An 18,610-nucleotide genomic window follows, 5' to 3' on the forward strand; every position below is an offset into this window, starting at 1 on the left:
TGGGCTGCTGACCCTGGTGAAGGGGTGGACCCTTGGTGGGGATGGTCCTGTGAGCTGTGGATGAGCAGGGCTGCAGGATTCCTCCACCCTGTGTGATCCCTGTCCCCGAGAGCCGGTCTCACCCTCAGCAGGTACCTGTCCTGGGCAGCACAGTGGGGGTGAGGATGGGCTCCCCGCTATGCCAGCAGCTGCAGAGCAAGCACCACCTCTGACGGGCTCCTGCCACCGAAAGGCAGAGCCTGTAACTGAGAGCTCTTATCCCCGTTAGCTCTTAATTGGCCTTTGAACGTTTGGTTTCAAGTCACCCTTTTCTGGAAGATGTCTCCAAGCTCCGGTTTTCCAGCGGGATCAGGTGCCCGCGTGTCCTTTCATCCGGTCACACTCCGGCACCGTGCCCTTGCTATTTACTGCAGGAGGGTTTTGCTTACGGTGCATGGGGAGGGCTTCCAGCGCCGCGGTGCAGATCCCTGCTGGAGCCAGGCAGGGCCCTCCGGGCGCTGACACTTCCAGCTGCCTCTCAGCTGCGGTGATTAAGCTCTTCCAGGAAGCACCGAGGTGGTTCCAGGAGCTGCCATCCGAGGTGTAATTAAAGGCTGGGGCTTTGCATGGAGGCCGGGTACAGCGTGTGCTGCCCGCAGAGCGGTGATGAGCAACCTGCCTGCTGCGAGCCCTAGAGACAGGGACAACCTGCGAGAGGCAGCCCCTGATCAGAGCTTTGGCAAAAGCATCCCTCTTCCCTAAAATAACCCTTTCATGGGGCGTGCAGGCTCTTGTTGCCCCATGGTCAGGTTCTGCTGGAGCATGGGGTCTCCATAATTCATGTCTCCATCCCATGGGAGCCAGGACACTGGGTTCTCCACCTGGCTGCTGATTAAGCTGAGATGAATTGAGGTCAGTCATGTTCCTATAGCCTGGACATGGGTGTCTTTCTTCACCCCTCCTGCCGATGCCTCTGAACGCTTACATTCCCTGTTTCCAGTGAAACACTTAACTCTACAAAGCTCTTACTTGCACCCAGTTGAAGGTTTTCCTGTTGTCCAGTGGCAGCCCCACCTCGTTCCCTGTCCCGTGGAAAAGCCCAGTCCCTGCTCACATCCCCTTCCCAGGGAATACCCGGCTCCCTCAAGCGACACCTCCACCCTTGCACCCCTCGGGGAGCTGCTGGAGCCGGGCGGAGCAGGAGAGATGATCCCGGTAGCGATGCTCCTGGGCTGCGCTGCTGAACCCAAGCCCGTCCCCATCCATCTCTGCCCGGAACAGGTGAAGAGGCTCCGCGGGCGGGTGCCCCTCAGCTGCCAGTCCCTGGGTATTTTAAGCCTGGAGAATGGGAGACGTCGGCCACTGGGGCCTGGGGTTTGTGCTTGCTGCCAGGGAACAGCGGAGGGGCTGGGATGGGAGTCAGCAGCGTGCTCTGCCCAGCCTGGGGGGCGTTCCTGGGGCGCAGCCAGCTCCGGATGAGGATCAGCCTCATCCCAATGGAACCACGGCTCGCAGGAGCGAGAGGTTACCCCGGTGTTCGTGTCTGCTCTGCCTCCAAATTCACACCCTTCCCCTGCGATCCGGGGGTGAAGTAAACACTCCTGCTCTGCTTGGGAAACTGCTCTTTTAAGGACATGGGGGAAAAATACTTGTACAATCAAAGCTGCGAGGTATCAGCAGGGATTACGGCGGGACGTGTGGAGGGGCTCATACATCCCTGTCCGGAGAGGTAAACCCTGTATACACACTCGTACTAGTGAGGGCTGTCTTAGACAGGCTCTTCCAGTTCCTAATCATGAGCCCACTTGAGCTGTTAGCAGTTCCTTTAAACAGGGATTTGGTGTGTTTAGGCTGACTGTCCTCCTTGAGAGCAGATGGGTTTTGTTACAGGATAATATTTCAAAGGAGAGGGGTTTTCTCTGTTTTCCTGCATTGCCCCCCCCCCCCCCCCCCCAGTGCTGGTTTATGGAGCAGGAGATGCTGGCTCAGGGAGCCTGCCCTTCCCCAGGCTGAAGCTCACTCGGTCCCTCAGTCATTGTGATGGATGTTGGGTCTCTGCACTCCTGGTTCTGGTGGAGCAGCCAAGTCACCTCCTGATAACATCCACTTCTGGGGTGCTGCCAGCCTGGGGGTCCTTCCCTGCACCAGCGAAGCAGCAAACCCCTTCAGCTGCTCCTCCAGCCTCTCTTCTCCTTGCTCTGCCCTCTCCCAACGTTTCCATCTCCTTTCCTTGGCAGCCCAATGACCCGGTGACAAACATATGCCAGGCAGCAGACAAACAGCTCTTCACCCTGGTGGAGTGGGCCAAGAGGATCCCCCACTTCTCGGAGCTGCCCCTGGATGACCAGGTCATCTTGCTCAGAGCAGGTGAGTGGGAAGCGTTCCCGTGGGGCTCCGGGATGCAGGAATGCCGCATCTCACCAGTGATGGGATCACGCCTAGATTTAGGTCCCAGCCACTTGAAAGCCGTTAGTGATTCTCAGTAATAGGCTCTGATAATTCAATTGCTAAATAGGATTCTAAAAGCCCCAAGGGACGTGTTGCCGAATGGGATCCAGAATGTTGCACAGCTGCCAATCAGCTGAAGAATGGCCTGGCTTCATCTCGGATGGGTGAGGAGCTCGGGATGTGCACAGGGTGGTTAAACCAGGGCAGCCACACGCTGCCTTCCTCCCAGGCTGGGCTTGGAAGACCAAGTGTGCTCGGGGTCTCCGTGAGATCTCGTCAGACCAGAATGTTTGATCATAACTAAAAGCAGAAAGGGGCGAGGGAGGCATCGCCTCTCCCACCCACCACGATGAAAATGCAGCTCCCTGGGTTTATTTTGAATTCCCTTGTGCTGCAGGGGGTCTGCAGGAGCAGGGCTTTGGGAGGTGAAAAGCAGTTCGCTGCAGAAAGGGTCTTCTCCCATAGAGTGAGTGCAGGCTCCTGCTGCTGGCAGGTTGTACACACAGACCAGGGAGGGCAGGACAAGAGCAGAGCTCGATGAGGGTGTGTTTTAGGCATGAAGCTCTTTGCAAAGCTCCAGTCAGCAGATAAGTCATTAAAATGGCTTTGGCTTGGTGCTCCCTTGAAGAGGAAGAAAAGAGGATGGATGAAGCTGCTTCCATGGGGCAGGAGGAGAGGGGGCTGCAGGCCCCATCCCAGGTCTTGTGGTGGCTCTGACCCCATGGCCAGGAGGCCCTGAGCTGGAGCAGCTCCGATGGGCTCCCTGCTCCAGGCATTGCTGCCAGGGCCTCGGATGACCCTCCCCAGGTAACCAGGGGCTCCATCTATTATTGAATGGGGCGAGTGGCCTGCAGAGAGCAGCTGCCCATGAAATATTGAAGTATTAAATGTAGCTGAGAGCATCGTGAGGCTCAGCTCCAGCGTCCCTGGAGGCAGAGCTAAGCAGAGTGTGAGTCTGCATGGGCCAGCAGCAGCTTTCCTCTCATCCTGAATCATTCAAGAATCTTCCCTCTCTGAGCTTTTTGGAGGAGAAGCTTCTGGAGCCTCTTTTCCCTGCGTTTTCTTGTTTCCAAGCTTGCTGTGGCTGAGACAGGAATAACCTGATGTTTTCTCTGCACTGAGGCCAGGCTGGCAGAGGATGCTGAGCACCACATCTGCAGCTGCAGTTCATTTTATAGGGCTGGTGGGGAAACTTGGGAGTGGGATGGATTCACACTATGGTCACTGCACTGCCAGGTGCCTTTCCAGCTCCAGAGGAGCCAGAGCATCCCCAGAGCCTGCAGCCACCTTGTTTGATGGGAGTCAAAGGAATCTGCTCTGCTTCTTCAGAGCTTGGCCTCAACTGCAAAACCCTTTGGGTAGAGTTGTTTGATTCCTAACTTGGATTTGCTGCCTGATTTTTTCCTGCTTTCCTCTGTCCTGTCAGCTCTTTGGGAATGCTCTGGTGAAAGCACTGGGTAGAAATAGGTTCCTCATTCCAGCTGAAACATCCCAGCTCTAAATGGGAATAATTCAGCTGAAGGAAACTGATTAATCCAGTGCTCTGTAGCTGGAATAAGCCCAGCACAGATGCTGGCAGCTCCCTGCAGCCTCACTGCTTCCATGTATCCTTGGCAAGCAGGAGGCTGGATTCGGCAGCACTGGGGCTGTGAGGAGCAGCGGCAGGAGGGTGATGGTTGATGGCTGGGAGTCAGGGCAGAGCTGAGAGAGCTGGTGCCATGGAGGGATGCTGTGCCCCAGGGATGTGTGCCCCAGGGATGTGAACCAGCCCTGGTTCATGTTGGTTGGAGTTGCTGTGGGTCTGGTGGGCGGCCCCACAGCCCCTTTCTGTGGGTCTGGCTCTGGGAGGTGCTCTCTGCAGTCCAGGTGCAGCCCCACGTCCCCCACTCTGTCCCATTGGGTTCCACAGTGTTGCAATCCCTCTGCGGGCGCCAGGCCTCGCCCAGCATCGCCAAGTAAATGTTCCCGTGACCGGGGTGGAAACATCCTATGGCCACTTAGGAAAGAGTGAACTTTATTCCTTGTCAACATTCCTCATGGCACAGCCCATCTCTGCCGCAGTAGGTAGATACAGCACGTGGGGACCTTGTGCTTGGTCCAGTCAGTGAGAGAAGACGTTGCTGTGGCAGGAGAGGAGGCGAAGGATGTTGTTGTATTGCTTCTCCAACATGGGAAAGGAAACACAATCCAATGTCCTGATGTTTGTGGACCCCAGAGCACCTTCAGGCCGTGTACTGAGTGTTGCAGAAGACCCCTCTTGTCCCACTGAAGATGGGCGAAAGTCACCAAAATTTCCAGCCTCCCAACTCTGCAGCGTTTCTTTTGTTAAGGGTTTGCTTCAGGCATTCTTGAACGCAGGTGGGAATGAAGAAGTGCTGAATTAGGCAGAGAGCTGGGTGGTGGGAAGGGAGGTCATGTCTACTTTCCCTTCTCCATTTGTAACAAGCGCTAACAGCTCCCATGGTGTCCGGGCTCAAAGGCTGTGTTTTCCCATCTCCTGAAGTACCATGTCCAGTAACTGAGACAAAAGCTGATTTCCAAGCAGCTAGGGCAAGCTGTTAGTGGAGCAGTTGTGGATGTGGGACATCCCCGTACAGCAGCAGGAGAGAGGAGAGGTGATCCCTTGCCCGTATCTGTATGGCAGCAGCAACAAACCTGCAATCAGAGTTTTCATGGTCCTGATTTAATGGACATTGGGCTGTGTGCCCGTGATGGCCTGACAGTGAGCCCAGTAGTAACACAAGGTGATAACAGGGCTTGAACTGCTCAGAGGCGTGCAGGGTGGAGGGGAACGCAGGGCTCACAGTGAGAGGAGCAGGGCAGAGCTGTTTGCTCTGGTGCCTGCGGGGTTTATAGAGGAAGCTGCTTCCCTTATTAGCTGTGTATTTTTAGTGCATTTGTGCCTTAATGGTTTTTTCCTTCCCTGACATCCAAGAAAGGGGTGGCTCCCACTCCCTTCCCATCTCCATCCAGCAAAGGCAGCTCTTGAGCAGTTTCCTTCTAGCGCCAGGGAGGTGACATTGCTGGTTCCCGATCCCACCGGGCACCCCACGGCTCTAACCCGCAGCCTTGGTTGTTTTCTCCTCCCAGGGTGGAACGAGCTCCTCATCGCCTCCTTCTCCCACCGCTCCATAGCCGTGAAAGACGGGATCCTGCTCGCCACCGGGCTGCACGTGCACCGGAACAGCGCGCACAGCGCCGGCGTCGGGGCCATCTTCGATAGGTGGGCAAAGGGACGGGCACCGGGCATGCACCTTCCCAGCCATTCCCATCCCCACGCCGGGCTGCTCCGTTCCCTGCGTTGCAGCCTGCTTGAGGGGTCGGATGGGGATGTGTTGGCTGAGCTGTGTCCATCCCATAGTGTGCATGGACACCGTGCCGTGGTCCTTGCCTGCAGAAACCAACAGCCCAAAACACGCAGGGAGAAGGCTGCCCAGGGCAAACCAAAGCCCCTTTCATGGGGTCCAGATGCCTTCTACTGTTACGAGAAGGCCACTCCTTTAGTTCTTTTCATCTTTAATTGGACCAAGACGTGACTTCATTTTCACAGTGAGAAAGCCCCAAAAGTGCCCGCAGGTTCCACATGCGTATCCCGAGGGCTCTTTAATCTCGTGCTGTGGGAAAAGGGCTCTAAAGCCAGGCTGCCGGGGACCGCCTGGAGTCGCCTTCGTGCCTTTGCTTTGTGAGGAAGTTGTTTTTCAGAGCTGGTGGCATCATTTGCTTCCTGTGAGGTCACAAGTGCAGGACCGTGACTTCACTGCAGGATCCAACAGGAAAATCTGGGCAATCCATGGAAAATATTTCACAACCGGCACCTGCAGCAAGAGCAAAGGGAGCAATAAATATTCCCGCAGAGGAAATTGCTTTTAGATACCTGTTGGGGTCTTTATTATGATTGCTTATTTTCAGGCAGCTCTCAGGTGCCAGAGCCTCGGTGAATGTTGAAGCTGCTTTTGTGGTCCCTGATGTGTCTCACAGGAGCTATTGATGTCCCTTATGAGCTGGTTTTGATGCAGGAGCACAGTGAGGGCATCTCCTGGGCTGATCTAAGTGAACGCTGTCCCCTGGCCTCACTGCCCGTGCCCCAGGGGCACGCTGGCTCTCACCTGGGTGTTTCCATTCCATTCCAACGCTGATGCCTGTGGTTTCTGTGTCCTTTGCAGAGTACTGACAGAACTCGTGTCAAAAATGCGAGACATGCAGATGGACAAGACAGAGCTAGGCTGCCTGCGAGCCATTGTCCTCTTCAACCCCGGTACATGCATTACCTTCTCTCCAATCCTGGCTGATGCTGCATCCTTTTGGCTCCCATTCGTACCTGTAAAGCTCCATTGCAAATAACTAAGGGTACCCAAGTCCCCAGGGCAGGGCAAGAAGGATGCAAGGTGAATTAAGAGCTGCTCGTGCGTTTGCCACCTTACAAGCACATCCCTTGGAGGCCAGGGATGGGTCTGGGTCCATGCCCTGTGTTGCTCTGCAGGCCTCCCTTCCCAGGGGATGTTCTCCCCTCACAGAGGGCAGCTCAGTTTCATGATCCAGAATATTCCCTATGCAGGGCTCAGCCTTGGCCGGGACCTGGCTGTGATCATCCAAGGGGATGGTGAATGCTGTTGCTGGAGCCGAGCTCTCTGCTGAGCTTGAGGGGCTTTGGCTCGATCCACGTCGCACTCTGCCCATTTTCAGATTTACAGCGGTTCTGTAAAAACAAAGTTCTGGTGCTTCAGGGAATTGTCCCTGAATAGGAGCAAAAATGAATGTAGATGTCCTGCAGGAGAAAAGTGTGGATTAGAGCGAAGTTAGAGCATGAACGTTAATTGTCCTCTTTCTCAACCTCGTCATCCAAGGGCTTTTATTAACTGCGTTTCTGGAAAAGCCCTCTGAAGACCTGGAGAGGGTGAAAGCCATGAAACGTGCTCATAAACCACACCAGAACTTGAGGTTCTGTCTGCAGTTTGCTTCGGTTTACGCACTGCAGGAGCCATCGCTGCTGCTCTCTTCCCCCGACCCTTGGCAAGGAGAAGGTTCAGTGCCAGGGCTCATCCCTGATGTTCTGGGGAGCAAAGCTGCCAGCCCGCAGATGCCTGTGCTGGGGGTCTCTGTGTTTTAGAGAGGGTCAGCCCAGAGCAAAAGCAGACAGCACCAGGGACAGGCCTCCGCATGCGGCCACCCCTTCACTTCCCTCCCTGCCCTGGCAGGAGCGTGGTCTGTGCCCCAGCACGGCTCCTGCTGCGTCCTTGCCCACCGGCCCCAGGTTTGGTGCTGGTTCTGGGTTGTTTTCCTGCTTGGCTTTTTTTTTGTCGTCCCCCTCCCTGTAATCAGCAGTAATTTATTGTCTGTAATTCGGGATTCGCCGTATATGGTAAAAGAAGGGGAATGGAGAGAGGTTCCCATGGCGCCTGTGCTCGGGGATATCAATGGCTTGATTGTCCCTTTCACCCCACTAAAAGCAGCCCCTGGGGGACCTGCCGAGCAGCGGCTCTTCGTTCAGCCCTGCTACAGTGCTCCGGAGGGAGAAATCCCGCAAGGACAGGGCTTAATCCCTTCAAATGAGGGTCTGTGACTACTGGAATGAGCCAGAATGGCTGGGGTCAGGGTGTGAGGTGGGGTAAAACAGAGCTGTAGTCACAGGGCAAACCTGTCAGGGCTTGAATGCTCCTGGAGAGGTGCTGGGTAGAGCCGCAAATACCTGGGGTTGGGACCCTGTATCCGCACCGTGCCCTGCTCTGGCGGTGCCGGGAGGAATGGAGGGAGCACAGGGGGTTCTCTGCCCGCCTGCAAGGTTTGGGCTGACGGTCCTTCTGTTGCCTTTCAGACTCAAAAGGCCTCTCCAACCCGGCTGAGGTGGAGGCGTTACGGGAGAAGGTGTACGCGTCGCTGGAGGCTTACTGCAAACACAAGTACCCCGACCAGCCCGGGAGGTGAGTTACTGTGGTGCAAAGGATGCTGCAGCCCAGGGCAGGGTCTGAGAGCCATCCGCAGGGTCACTGCACTTCCATGTGGGTGCTGGGTCCCTCCGGTCAGGGTCACTGCACCTCCATGTGGGTGCTGGGTCCCTCCAGTCGGGGTCACTGCACCTCCATGTGGGTGCTGGGTCCCTCCGGTCAGGGTCGCTGCACCTCCATGTGGGTGCTGGGTCCCTCCGGTCAGGGTCGCTGCGCCTCCATGTGGGTGCTGGGTCCCTCTGGTCGGGGTCACTGCACCTCCATGTGGGTGCTGGGTCCCTGTGGTCGGGGTCACTGCACCTCCATGTGGGTGCTGGGTCCCTCTGGTCGGGGTCACTGCACCTCCATGTGGGTGCTGGGTCCCTCCGGTCAGGGCTCTCTGTTCCCAAGTCTCCTGGGAGTGAGCATTTCTCTGCAGGGGAAGCAGCTCATTTCTACCTGCTTCAGCTGTGAAGGTCCTTGGGCAGTCCCCTGTGAGTGCAGAGGGGTCTCTGTTCCAGCACATGCAGCCGGGATGGGGTCGGAGCTGAGCCCTGGGAGCCCCCGCAGCAGGGGGAAGGGGCATCATTTCCCTTTTGGCAACCCCGGAGCACAAACCACAGTGAAAATCAAGTGCGCATGGAGTTAATTTTCGGTGGCAGATGAGCATCATTGCTGGGAAGTGAAAGCCTCAATTGATGCTCTTTTCTCCCCTCCCCGCCTCCCTCAATCCAGCTGGGAATGGGAGGGGGAATTAGGAATGCTTTCCTGGACTGCTCTGGAGCTGAGTGGGCGCATTTTCCCAGTTACAGCCTGAAGCTGGCAACTGCCAGTTAAGTTACTGACAGTCACTTGAGAACCCAGGCGGAGCACTGGGAACTGCTGCTTGTGCGTGTCGCTGCTGAGGCGGGAATACCGGGAAAAGCAACACACGCAACTGGGATGCGCATCTCACCTGCAGTCCCTGTCTGGGTGGTTCAGTGGAGGAAAGGATGCTTTTACAGCAGTGGATGCAGTGGGCGCATCACGCCATCAGAAGGGATATTGGTCTTATTTTCTCCCCCGTTTGGGTACCAGCGTGCTGGTGGATGATAAAGAGGGTTGTTGAGGGGCTTTCTGGATGTCCATGGCTGGCTTGCGGCAGGGAGTTGGGATGTGTTTGACGTGGTGAGGAGGGGAGGTGAGGGATGAGCACAGAGCAGGGGCTGTTACCTCTCCTCTCCAGGGTTTGTGTGCACCTCAGGCCAACTCCTCTTCCAAGAGCATTATTAAATTGCTGTTCCTAACCAAATCCAGACCCGGGCCTGGCTGCTGTGGTGGTGCAGAGGAGCTCTGCTCCCCGTGGGGCTCCGTGAGCAGCCAGCCCTACCTGGCCCCGGGAGAGCCGCCTCGGGAATCGTGGCCAGCAGCTCCTGGATTAGTTCCGTGTTGGGATGAGCTCTGGCGCTGCTGGGCCGTGCTGCCCTCGCACGCTGCTGCTCGGTGCTGCAGCCTGGGACGGGGCTGGCACGGGGACAGCCTGCTCCTCGTCCCCCAGACCTGTGCGTGACAGCAGAGCTGCCGAGCCACGGCTCAAAGGCGGGTCCTCAGGGCTCTGCCTCGATGGTCAGGGGTGTGTAAGGCAGGATTTCAGGTCTGGTACCCGCACCAGAGGCTCTGGACTTCTGATCTCTCACTGGCTTTGAAAGACCTTGGTCTGGGGACTTCCTTGTGTGATCCTCAACACCCTTCCCTGGTGCCTTAAAGGCTTTTGTGTGCTTAGGGCTGTCCTGAGAGCTGCGGCTGGGCACTGCTGACCTTAACTCCATCTCTTCTGCGGTGCGGGGCAATGGTGCAATGAGCCCAGGTGCCTCGGGAGGGTTAACTCGTGGGCTGGGAGTCCGGGGTTGCACAAGAGCTGAAGGAAGCTCTCGGGAGCTCTCTCCATCCTCCTGGTCTCACGGCACGATGTGATCCCCATCTGGGGCTGGAAACAAGTTCTTCCTGTGCTTGAGCAAACGCCTGGTGGGGCAGGCGTGGGTGCCCTGCTCCTCACTGCGGGCAGTGCTTGGCTCCCACCCCTTCAGGTGTCCTTTGGTGTGGGGCTGCAGCCTGGTCCCGGCCATGGAGAGCTGCTGAGCACCGTGTAGACAGCACAAGGGAACCTCTCTGCGGCAGGGAGATGGAGTCATTCCAAGGAACAGCCCAGCCGTGCCCCCCTGCACCATGGGGAAGGCTTGGGGTGATGCCTGGCAGCCGCAGGGAATGGGGCTGTTGGCTCCCCTCGGGCTGCAGCCCTGGCAGGGTGTGCTGCGGGCCGGTTATCTCACAGTTAACCGCGTCCCAGGGCTGGAGCCATCATCTGGTTTGGTTTAAAGCGAAACTTCCTGAATGGGATGGTAGGGCTGAGCTGTTTTTCCTGGCGCCGCTCCCACCGTTCTCGCCAGCTCAGCAAAAAAATGGGGAGAGAGAAGCATGCACGCATGGAATAACTCCGCGTGTGTGTGTGTGTGTGTGTGCGCGCTGGAGAGCCCCTTCTCCCTGCGCTGCCTCAGCCTTTGCTGATGTTTAAGCCCTGGTTGTGCAGCACTAAAACCAAACCCATGCTCCTGGCCATTAAAGAGCCTTTACCCATGTTGAGAGCGCTCGCACAAGGGCTGCGTGCAGGCAGGGTGCAGGCAGGCAGTGTGGGACCCCATGAGCATCTCCGGGTGCTCACTGTGTGGTCATACCCGTGCATGGTGATGCACGAAGCCAGCGGTGCTCCCCAGTCCCGGGATGGCCTTTCGTTTCTTACTGGACTCTTCCAGCTCAGCTCTCAGCACGTTGTCAGTATCCACCACGGGGACCTGCTCTTCAAGGCTGGGGACATAACTCATGATTCCTCGGCACAGCTCTGGGTGTAGCTTCGTGGCTTTGGTGACAAGAGGCTGTGCCTGACCCCCAGCCCTGCTGAGCAGGAGCACCCAGGGAAGCTTTGTGGGGCAGGGCAGGAGCAGGGCTGTGGATGGGATGTGTGACCAGGTCATTTCTCTTGCCCCAGGTTCGCCAAGCTCCTGCTGCGTCTCCCAGCCCTCCGGTCCATTGGCCTCAAATGCCTGGAGCACCTCTTCTTCTTCAAGCTAATAGGCGACACGCCGATCGACACCTTCTTGATGGAAATGCTGGAAGCACCTCACCAAATGACTTAGAGAACTGCTGCCGGGTCAGTCCCTCGCCCGGCCGGGGTCCCATGGGCCCCTTCCTCTGCTCCCCTTGCCCAGCCCATCCTCGCCTCCTCCCCCCGGCGCTGGAGGCACCGTCTGAGCCGGGACCCCCCCGCCGCCGTCCTCGCCTCCTCGTCGCCTTCACCCTGCTCCATTTGCTGTCACTGCTGCATCTCCAGACCTGCTCGCTGGTTCCCTGCGCTATGTGTGGACAAGTGGGAGTGGACAGAGCTTGTCACCCGCCGCCCCGGCTCACACCCTGCCCCGGCAGCTCCGGATCGGGGTGAGCATCACCATCCGGGCGGGATGGGGACACCCAGCCCCGGGCAGCGAGGGGAGTGGTTGGACTCGCCGCGTGATGCTGGCTCTGTTCGGAGGATGGAGCTTTTGACAAAGAGAAGAAAAAAACAAGAGAAAACACAAAAAAGAATTCAATTTTTGGTCTGTACCTGGTGGCAGCAGTGTCGGGGGCTCCTTCACAGGGCAGAGCTGGCCTGGCCCTGCCCCACTTGAGTCACCCAGGGCTGCACAGAGCCTTCTCTTTCCAGGTGGGAGCAGAGCATTTGGGATTGAGCTGGATCCCTCCCCAGTAACACGGTGACTCCCTCTCACCCACCCTGCAGAGGCTCCCATGGGCACCAGCACCTGAAAACCCACCTTTTGCCGTCCCCAGGGCAGCTGGGCATCGCTGCCCTTCCCAAAGATGCCTCTGCTGGTGTGGAGCTGCCCCCATGGACATGAGCTGGCTGCAGCATGTGCTTTAAGGCTGCCAGGGACTTGGCATCACCCTTCCCCAGCTCAAAGGGTCTTGCTGGACCCCAGCCCTCAGCAGTGCATCCAGCATCCGGCATAGCCCTGCTCCTGAGGCTGGGTCCAGCCTGTCCTGCTGGAGCCACGCTTGATTTCATGGGCTGTTGTACTGGAGCAGCAGGAGCTGGTGTCAGCACCGGCTCCTCCTTGGGCTTTGGGTCCTGACCTGGTCTCAGGAGGTTTGAGGGGCATTCCCAGCTGTTGGGGTGGGCTCAGAGAAACACCCTGAGCCCTGGCTTGCACAAGCCCTCCCCTTGCGCAGGGGTTCCAGCTCACCCGGGAGCCTGCTGCTGTTGATTCACCAGCTCTGTAAAACACTGCAAACAGCAATTAGTGGGAGTGCTGGTAACTGTGGCTGTTCATTAGTGGTGAAGCAAGAGCTGGGTTCCCCCTGCCCTGATTCTCCCCTATATGTGGGCTGATTGGTCCCAGATGGATGGGGGATGCAGGAGCAGCCCATGCCCATCCCTAGCCCATCCAGGATGCTGAGAGCACCAGCAGCACCTTGGCTTCTGTGTGGTCCCTCCCTTGAGGCTTGGTGTGACAGCAAGGAGATGGGAATTAGGGACACAGTCCCAGGAATGTGCCCACACCCCATGGGATGGGATTCCCTAAAGAGAGGTCAGCCAGGGAGCAAAGCCCAGCAGAGTGAGCTATGAGGGATGTTGGGGTATCCCCTCTTGGCAGGACTGGCTGTCCCGGCACAGCGAGGGGTGCTCGGAGCCAAGAATGAGGTGCCTGTGGTTGGCCAAGGGCTTCCCCTCTCTTTCGCATCTTCTGTGCTTTACAACAGCAGTGTTAGGTCCCAGAGGTATTCCTCTTCTTGCTCCCTGTGGGTTTGTAACTGTCTCTTCAAACATGTTTGTGCTGGAGGGGGATGGAGCAGCGCCCACCTCTGGTTTTGGGGGGACACGGTTGTCACCCCCCCGGCAGCTCCATCCCTGCAGCGGAGCAGCCCATCTCATTGCTAAAGAAACTCAGGATGTCGGGTCATCGCCTGCCCTCAGCCTGGCCCGAAGCAGCGACCCCAGCACAGCCAGGTTGGTGCTGGGCTGGGTTGGTGCTGGGCTGGGTTGGTGCTTGGCCGCGCTCCTCCAGCAGCCTGCGCGCCGCTGCAAATATTATTAAACAGCTTCACCCTGCAGGGCTTTGCCAAGAAAACCAAGCGAGAGGCAGGAGCACGCAGCGGGTGCCAGGGAACACAAGCAGGCGGCTCCGGGCCAGCATCAGGCTGGCGCAGCCCTGGGGAGGTGGGAGCCCAGAGCCCCTGCAGCCCCCAGCCCCGCTCTCAGCGGTGGGAGGGAGCCTGGAGCTCGCTGGCCGCGGAGCCTGGGGGGGGTTGTGGAAGGGCCGGTGCTCACTGGGCTGGAATCAACCCGCGGTTCCCTTGGGTGGAACCGCTGCTTTCCGATGGAGGGCTTGGGAGGGGCTGGTGGGTGCTGGGCTCTGGTGGCTTTGCAAGGCTGAGGTCTGGATGGCTGCAGCCCTGGGCGCTGCCAGGCTGCAGACCGGGAGCTCCCATGCCATTGCCTTCCCATCCTGTCTCATTTCATGCCGTGCCATCCTGTCCCATCCCATCCCATTTAGCATTTGACATGATGACACCAAAATGCCATGAGCGAGAGGTGTCCTCAGCCAGTCCCGTGGTGCAAAGGGGAGGCTCTGTGGGCTGCTGGGGGGGGGGGTATCTGCATGCCTCAGTTTCCCCACTGGAGCAGAGCACAGCCTCAGGTCCTGCATTGGGAAGGGCTGTGCATAGGCCTGGGCTGCGGAGTCCTCGTGTTGCTGTAGCTCAGCATGACCCTGTTGCTTTCATAAAGCCCATTTGATGTCCCCAGCAGCCACACAGGTTGTCAGAGGGTCCTGGATGCTTGTGATCAGCTCCCAGAGCCCCGCAACACCACCAGCCCTGGCAGCAGGAAAAGCTTTTGTGCATCCGTCCGGCCCCATCTGCCACAGCAGCCTTAAAGCAGCGTGCTTGTGCATGAGTTTGAGTCTTTCATTTGTATTCTCTTTCACTTTGGGCTTTTTGTTTTGTCCTCATCTTATTAATGATCGATATTCTCCAGGCTTGTTCGAGGAGGTGATACGTGGTTAAAAGAGGCACATGATTCGCTAGGGAGGTAGGACTGTGATTTAACCGGATCTCCGGCAGGAATCTGGTTTGATTGGGGTGATCTGTTGCTGAATTATTATTTTTGGTAATTCCTTCTCGTTGGTGGGACAATCTTTAATTTTCTAAAGATAGCTCAAAGAGCAGCCCCGCAGCCACCGCCTGCACCCTGGATGCTCCTCGCTGCCTTCTTGTGTGTGTGCACGTCTCAGCCGAGCCTCAACCCCAACCCAGTGCGCCCAGGGCCACCCCTGCGGGTGCTGAGGCCTCCTGAGCATCCCCCAGCACCCTTGGGTGCAGGGAGCCCTGGCCCCGCACAGCGCCTGCGCTGGGCCCAAGACACGGGACCGCAGCTCAGGAGCTGGTGCTGGCCCCACCAGTGCTGGGCGAGCATGGGCTGGCTTCAGCTGACACGTATGTGCGTGTGTATACATGTATGTACTGTAGATATATACACTGTATAAATAGCCTCACTCACATATACATATATTATAACTGTAGCAATTACAGACTTCTCGTGGTTTCTTGTTTTAAGTCCATTTTCCCTATTTTTTTTCCTTGCTTTTTTGTTTGTTTGGGGTTTTTTTTGCTTCATGTAAGCGAGTACATCGTATCCGCAGCCCTCTCCGCATTGGCTGATGCCAAATCTGGATCTTTATTCCTCGTGGCAAAGGAACTGCATCTATTTTAAGATGCCTTTTTGTTTTGTTTCCTTGTTTGTGTTTGTGTTTTGAGCAGCAGGTGGGTTTAAGACTGGCTTTAGCGATTCCCAGTACTTAGCGACGGATGCCTTGGCTATGGGATGCATAGATAACAAATAAAATACATTAACATTTAGAATGAAAGAAAGAAAAGATAAGGAAAAAAAATATCTAAAGCATCAATAAAGTGAAAATCTATTTTTGTACAAATGTAATTTTATCCCTTCCGTATTCTTGGCTATTTTCTTTCTGGATGGTTTTGTTTCCTCTACAGAGATTGCTATAACCTCTCCGTTCTCTCTCTTGCTCTCAAGTGTGCAGCCCCAGGGCCAGGGATCTGGAGAGGAGGGAGGAATTCTGACGCGTTTTAAAGGCTTTATATGAAATCTCTTTTGAAATAATTTTTTGGAATGAACTTTTTATTTCCCCCCCCCACTTCCAAGATCTCCTTTTGGGGGGTGGGGAGGGAAGGGGCTGGTCTGGGGGTGTCTTTTGTCACGTATATCCGGCGTTCCCGCAGGTCTGTTTTACTGTGAAATCACTACCGTGTATTATTATTCACTTTAAAAAAAGAAAAAAAAAAAAAAAAGGAAAAAACCCCAGGAATTGCTGCTGGAAACGCCAGTGTTTGATGAACAATTGTACCAGAATTGTGGGAAAAGAGAAAAAAAAAAAAGAGAAAAAGAAAAAAGGAGAAAAAAAAAAAGAAGAAAATATATGAGCATTTTAAAATATAACCCGGTCCAAGTCCTCTTTTGTTCTTCACCGGTGTGTCTGCAGTGAGTCCTTCAGGTCCCCCCACTGCGGGTCCCCATCACCCCCATTCCGAGGGCATCATCCTTGCAAGGCCGAGGCCAGGTAACCCCAGCCTGACTGTGAAAGGCAATAGTCGACCAGTGTGTGCTGACCAGCTCCAGTGGATGCTGTTGTCCAGCCCCATCCCTTTGGGAGCCACATCCGTGCCGTGGATCAGGGCGAGGGAGGTGCTGGGCCCCCGGAGCAGCGGGTGTGTGAACAGGAGCCGTTAGCACTGGCCTCAGCTTAACCTGGATTTGTTGCCAGGTACAAACAAGATTGAACTTGCTCGTGGGTTTACAGTGGAGATAAATCCTCCCCAACGGCTGCAGAGCCGGTCGAGTAGAGAAGGAAAATAGAGTTTCCATTCGGTTAGTGACGATCCGTGTCTCTCCCTTGCCTGCAGTGGTTTTTCATTTGGAAGCCCTGCGAAGGAGCAGGATGATCCTGCCCGGCCCCATCCTGCTGCTCACATCCATCCCCTGTCCCCCTCCCCACTGCCCCCAGGGAGCAGGCACCCACCCGGCCACACTCCCAGCTGAGGGCTCTTGTTAACCCCCAGGCAGCAGTTTGTGTTTAGAGAGCAAATATTTACCTCCCGGAGGGTTTTCCCCCATCTCCCAGGGCGGAGCAAGCTGGGATCCCAGGGGATGCTCAGCCTGGTTCCGTGGGCTGCCCACCGGCTCCAAACCCGGCCTTTGCTTTGAAAACCGGGTTTGTTTCTATATTTAAAGATGTTAATAATGGAACGAAAAGCAAAGCCAAGGTGGCCGCCGATGGGCTTTGTTTCCGTGTGGCTGGCTGCTGCTGCGCGTGCTGCTGCCCTCCCAAAGGCCACGGCTGCCCCAGCCCCAAACCCGCTCGGGAAGGGCTCTGCTTCCCGGGAGGCAGGAGGAGGTTTGCACCTTGGCCAGATTCGCGCACTGCTGTTTCTCAGCCTCTGCAGGGATCAAAGTGCCTGTTTTGACTCCCCCCCGATGCCTTGATAACAGAGGGTGGTTGTAATGCAATCAAACATCCCTCGCACGCAGCGGCTCAGGGCTTTTGTTGTGTCTCAGGGCTGGGTGTGCGCAGGATTCGGCCTTGCGCTGGGAACAGCAGGGAGACACAAAGTGGGAGCAGAGCTCTCCGGTTTATCAGGAGTTCCCAATACCAGATTTCCTTAAACCCTGAGCTCTTGGATGTATGGAACTGTGAGAGGACATCATCTTCCTGTGCAAAACACCATTCCTGGTCCTCTGGGTACTTGGGGGGATGCAGGGTGGAGGATGCTGTGTTGGGGGTGCAGAGCATCCTCCTCCCCAACCCCTGTGTTGGGGATGCTCGCTCTTGGAAATGCCTCTTGCTTGGAGGCACCAGGCCGGCCACTTAATCTCTGTGCATCCCCAGTGCTGACAGAGATGGAGTGAGGTGTCAGCAGGGTGTTTTGAACTCCTCAGGCGAAGGGCTGTGCTCCTGGTCCTCCACGGGCCCTGGCTCTGCAGCGAGCGGTGGCTCTGCAAATAAATACAGACAGATGAGCCCCGTCACCGGTCATTTATCACTCAGTAATTGCCAGGGGAAAGCAGGGCGGTTTTCTCCTCCTGACCTCTCTCAAGGAACCTTTTCGCCCCAGCTGGGGCTGGGGTCCCACCAGCAGCTTCCCCCCGTGCTGGGGCTGCAGAGGGAACATTGACCTTCTGCGGCGTGTCCTCCAAGGGACATTTCCATGGGTGTCCCCATGGCATTCCCAAGCCGTGCAGACACCCACAGTGAGCCCCCAGTGCACCCACCAATGGGACCTGATGGGAGATCAGGGACAGTCCCTGCTACGAACAGAATTAATGGAATCCCAGAGCGGTTTGGGTTAAGGGACCTTAAAGCTCCTCCAGCTCCAACCCCTGCCCCGGGCAGGGACCCCTTCCACTGGAGCAGCTTGCTCCAAGCCCCTGTGTCCAACCTGGCCTTGAGCACTGCCAGGGATGGGGCAGCCACAGCTTCTCTGGGCACCCTGTGCCAGCGCCTCAGCACCCTCACAGGGAAGAGCTTCTGCCTAAGAGCTCAGCTCAATGTGGCTTCAGGACCCGAGCAGTGCGGGGGCACCTGGCTGATGGCCCTGCCTTGTCCCAGGCCTCCAAGCGTTTTCCTGTGGGACTTTGGGATGGAGCCCCTGGGGCTGGGTCGCCTGCAGCAAAGTGCTGCTGCCACCTCCCGACCGGAGCGAGCCCTGCCCGGTCCTGCACCCCCTGCCCGGTCCCGATCCCCCTTTCCAGGGCAGCTCCAGGGCTGGAACCGAACAACCTGTGGAACACAAGAGACATTTTGTTTCTCCTTCCTTTGACAACATCCCGCAGGATGCGGAGTTCCCGAAGCGAAGCTCTGCATCCCTCTCATGCTCCGGGGCATCAGGCAAGACCTCAGCCTCTTCTGAGCAGCTTCCTGTCCCTGAAGGATGCTCCACCGTCGGTCACTTCCATTTCCTTCCCCTCTCCTTGCCCTGACTCTGAAATTTCTGTCCTGATTCAGCTGTTTCTTGCAGTGGGAGCTGCAAAGCTGCCCATTGCCTAAACCACTGCATCTTGAGTGCTTGAGCTCATTTTCCCCTCTCAGAACACAGCGTCTGCTTTTTCCTTGCAGGGTGGCAAAGGGTTAACCAAATGCTTCAAGCAAAGCATTACC

General features: G+C 56.8%; 1 protein-coding gene across 2 annotated transcripts in view; it reads left to right on the top strand.

Annotated features, from left to right (window-relative positions):
• Positions 1–15,894, top strand: part of RXRA (retinoid X receptor alpha) — a 91,467-nt gene extending 75,573 nt beyond the window's left edge. For both annotated transcript variants that reach the window (XM_065696062.1, XM_065696063.1), the window contains exons 6-10: positions 2,217–2,346; positions 5,518–5,650; positions 6,591–6,682; positions 8,240–8,345; positions 11,371–15,894. In XM_065696062.1, the coding sequence (XP_065552134.1) occupies positions 2,217–2,346; positions 5,518–5,650; positions 6,591–6,682; positions 8,240–8,345; positions 11,371–11,518 (609 nt within the window). In that variant the 3' untranslated portion in view covers positions 11,519–15,894. The remainder of the gene's footprint in view (positions 1–2,216; positions 2,347–5,517; positions 5,651–6,590; positions 6,683–8,239; positions 8,346–11,370) is intronic.
• The last annotated feature ends 2,716 nt before the right edge of the window (positions 15,895–18,610 follow it).

Source organism: Lathamus discolor, chromosome 15 (assembly GCF_037157495.1).
Source record: "Lathamus discolor isolate bLatDis1 chromosome 15, bLatDis1.hap1, whole genome shotgun sequence".
Lineage (NCBI taxonomy): Eukaryota > Metazoa > Chordata > Aves > Psittaciformes > Psittacidae > Lathamus > Lathamus discolor.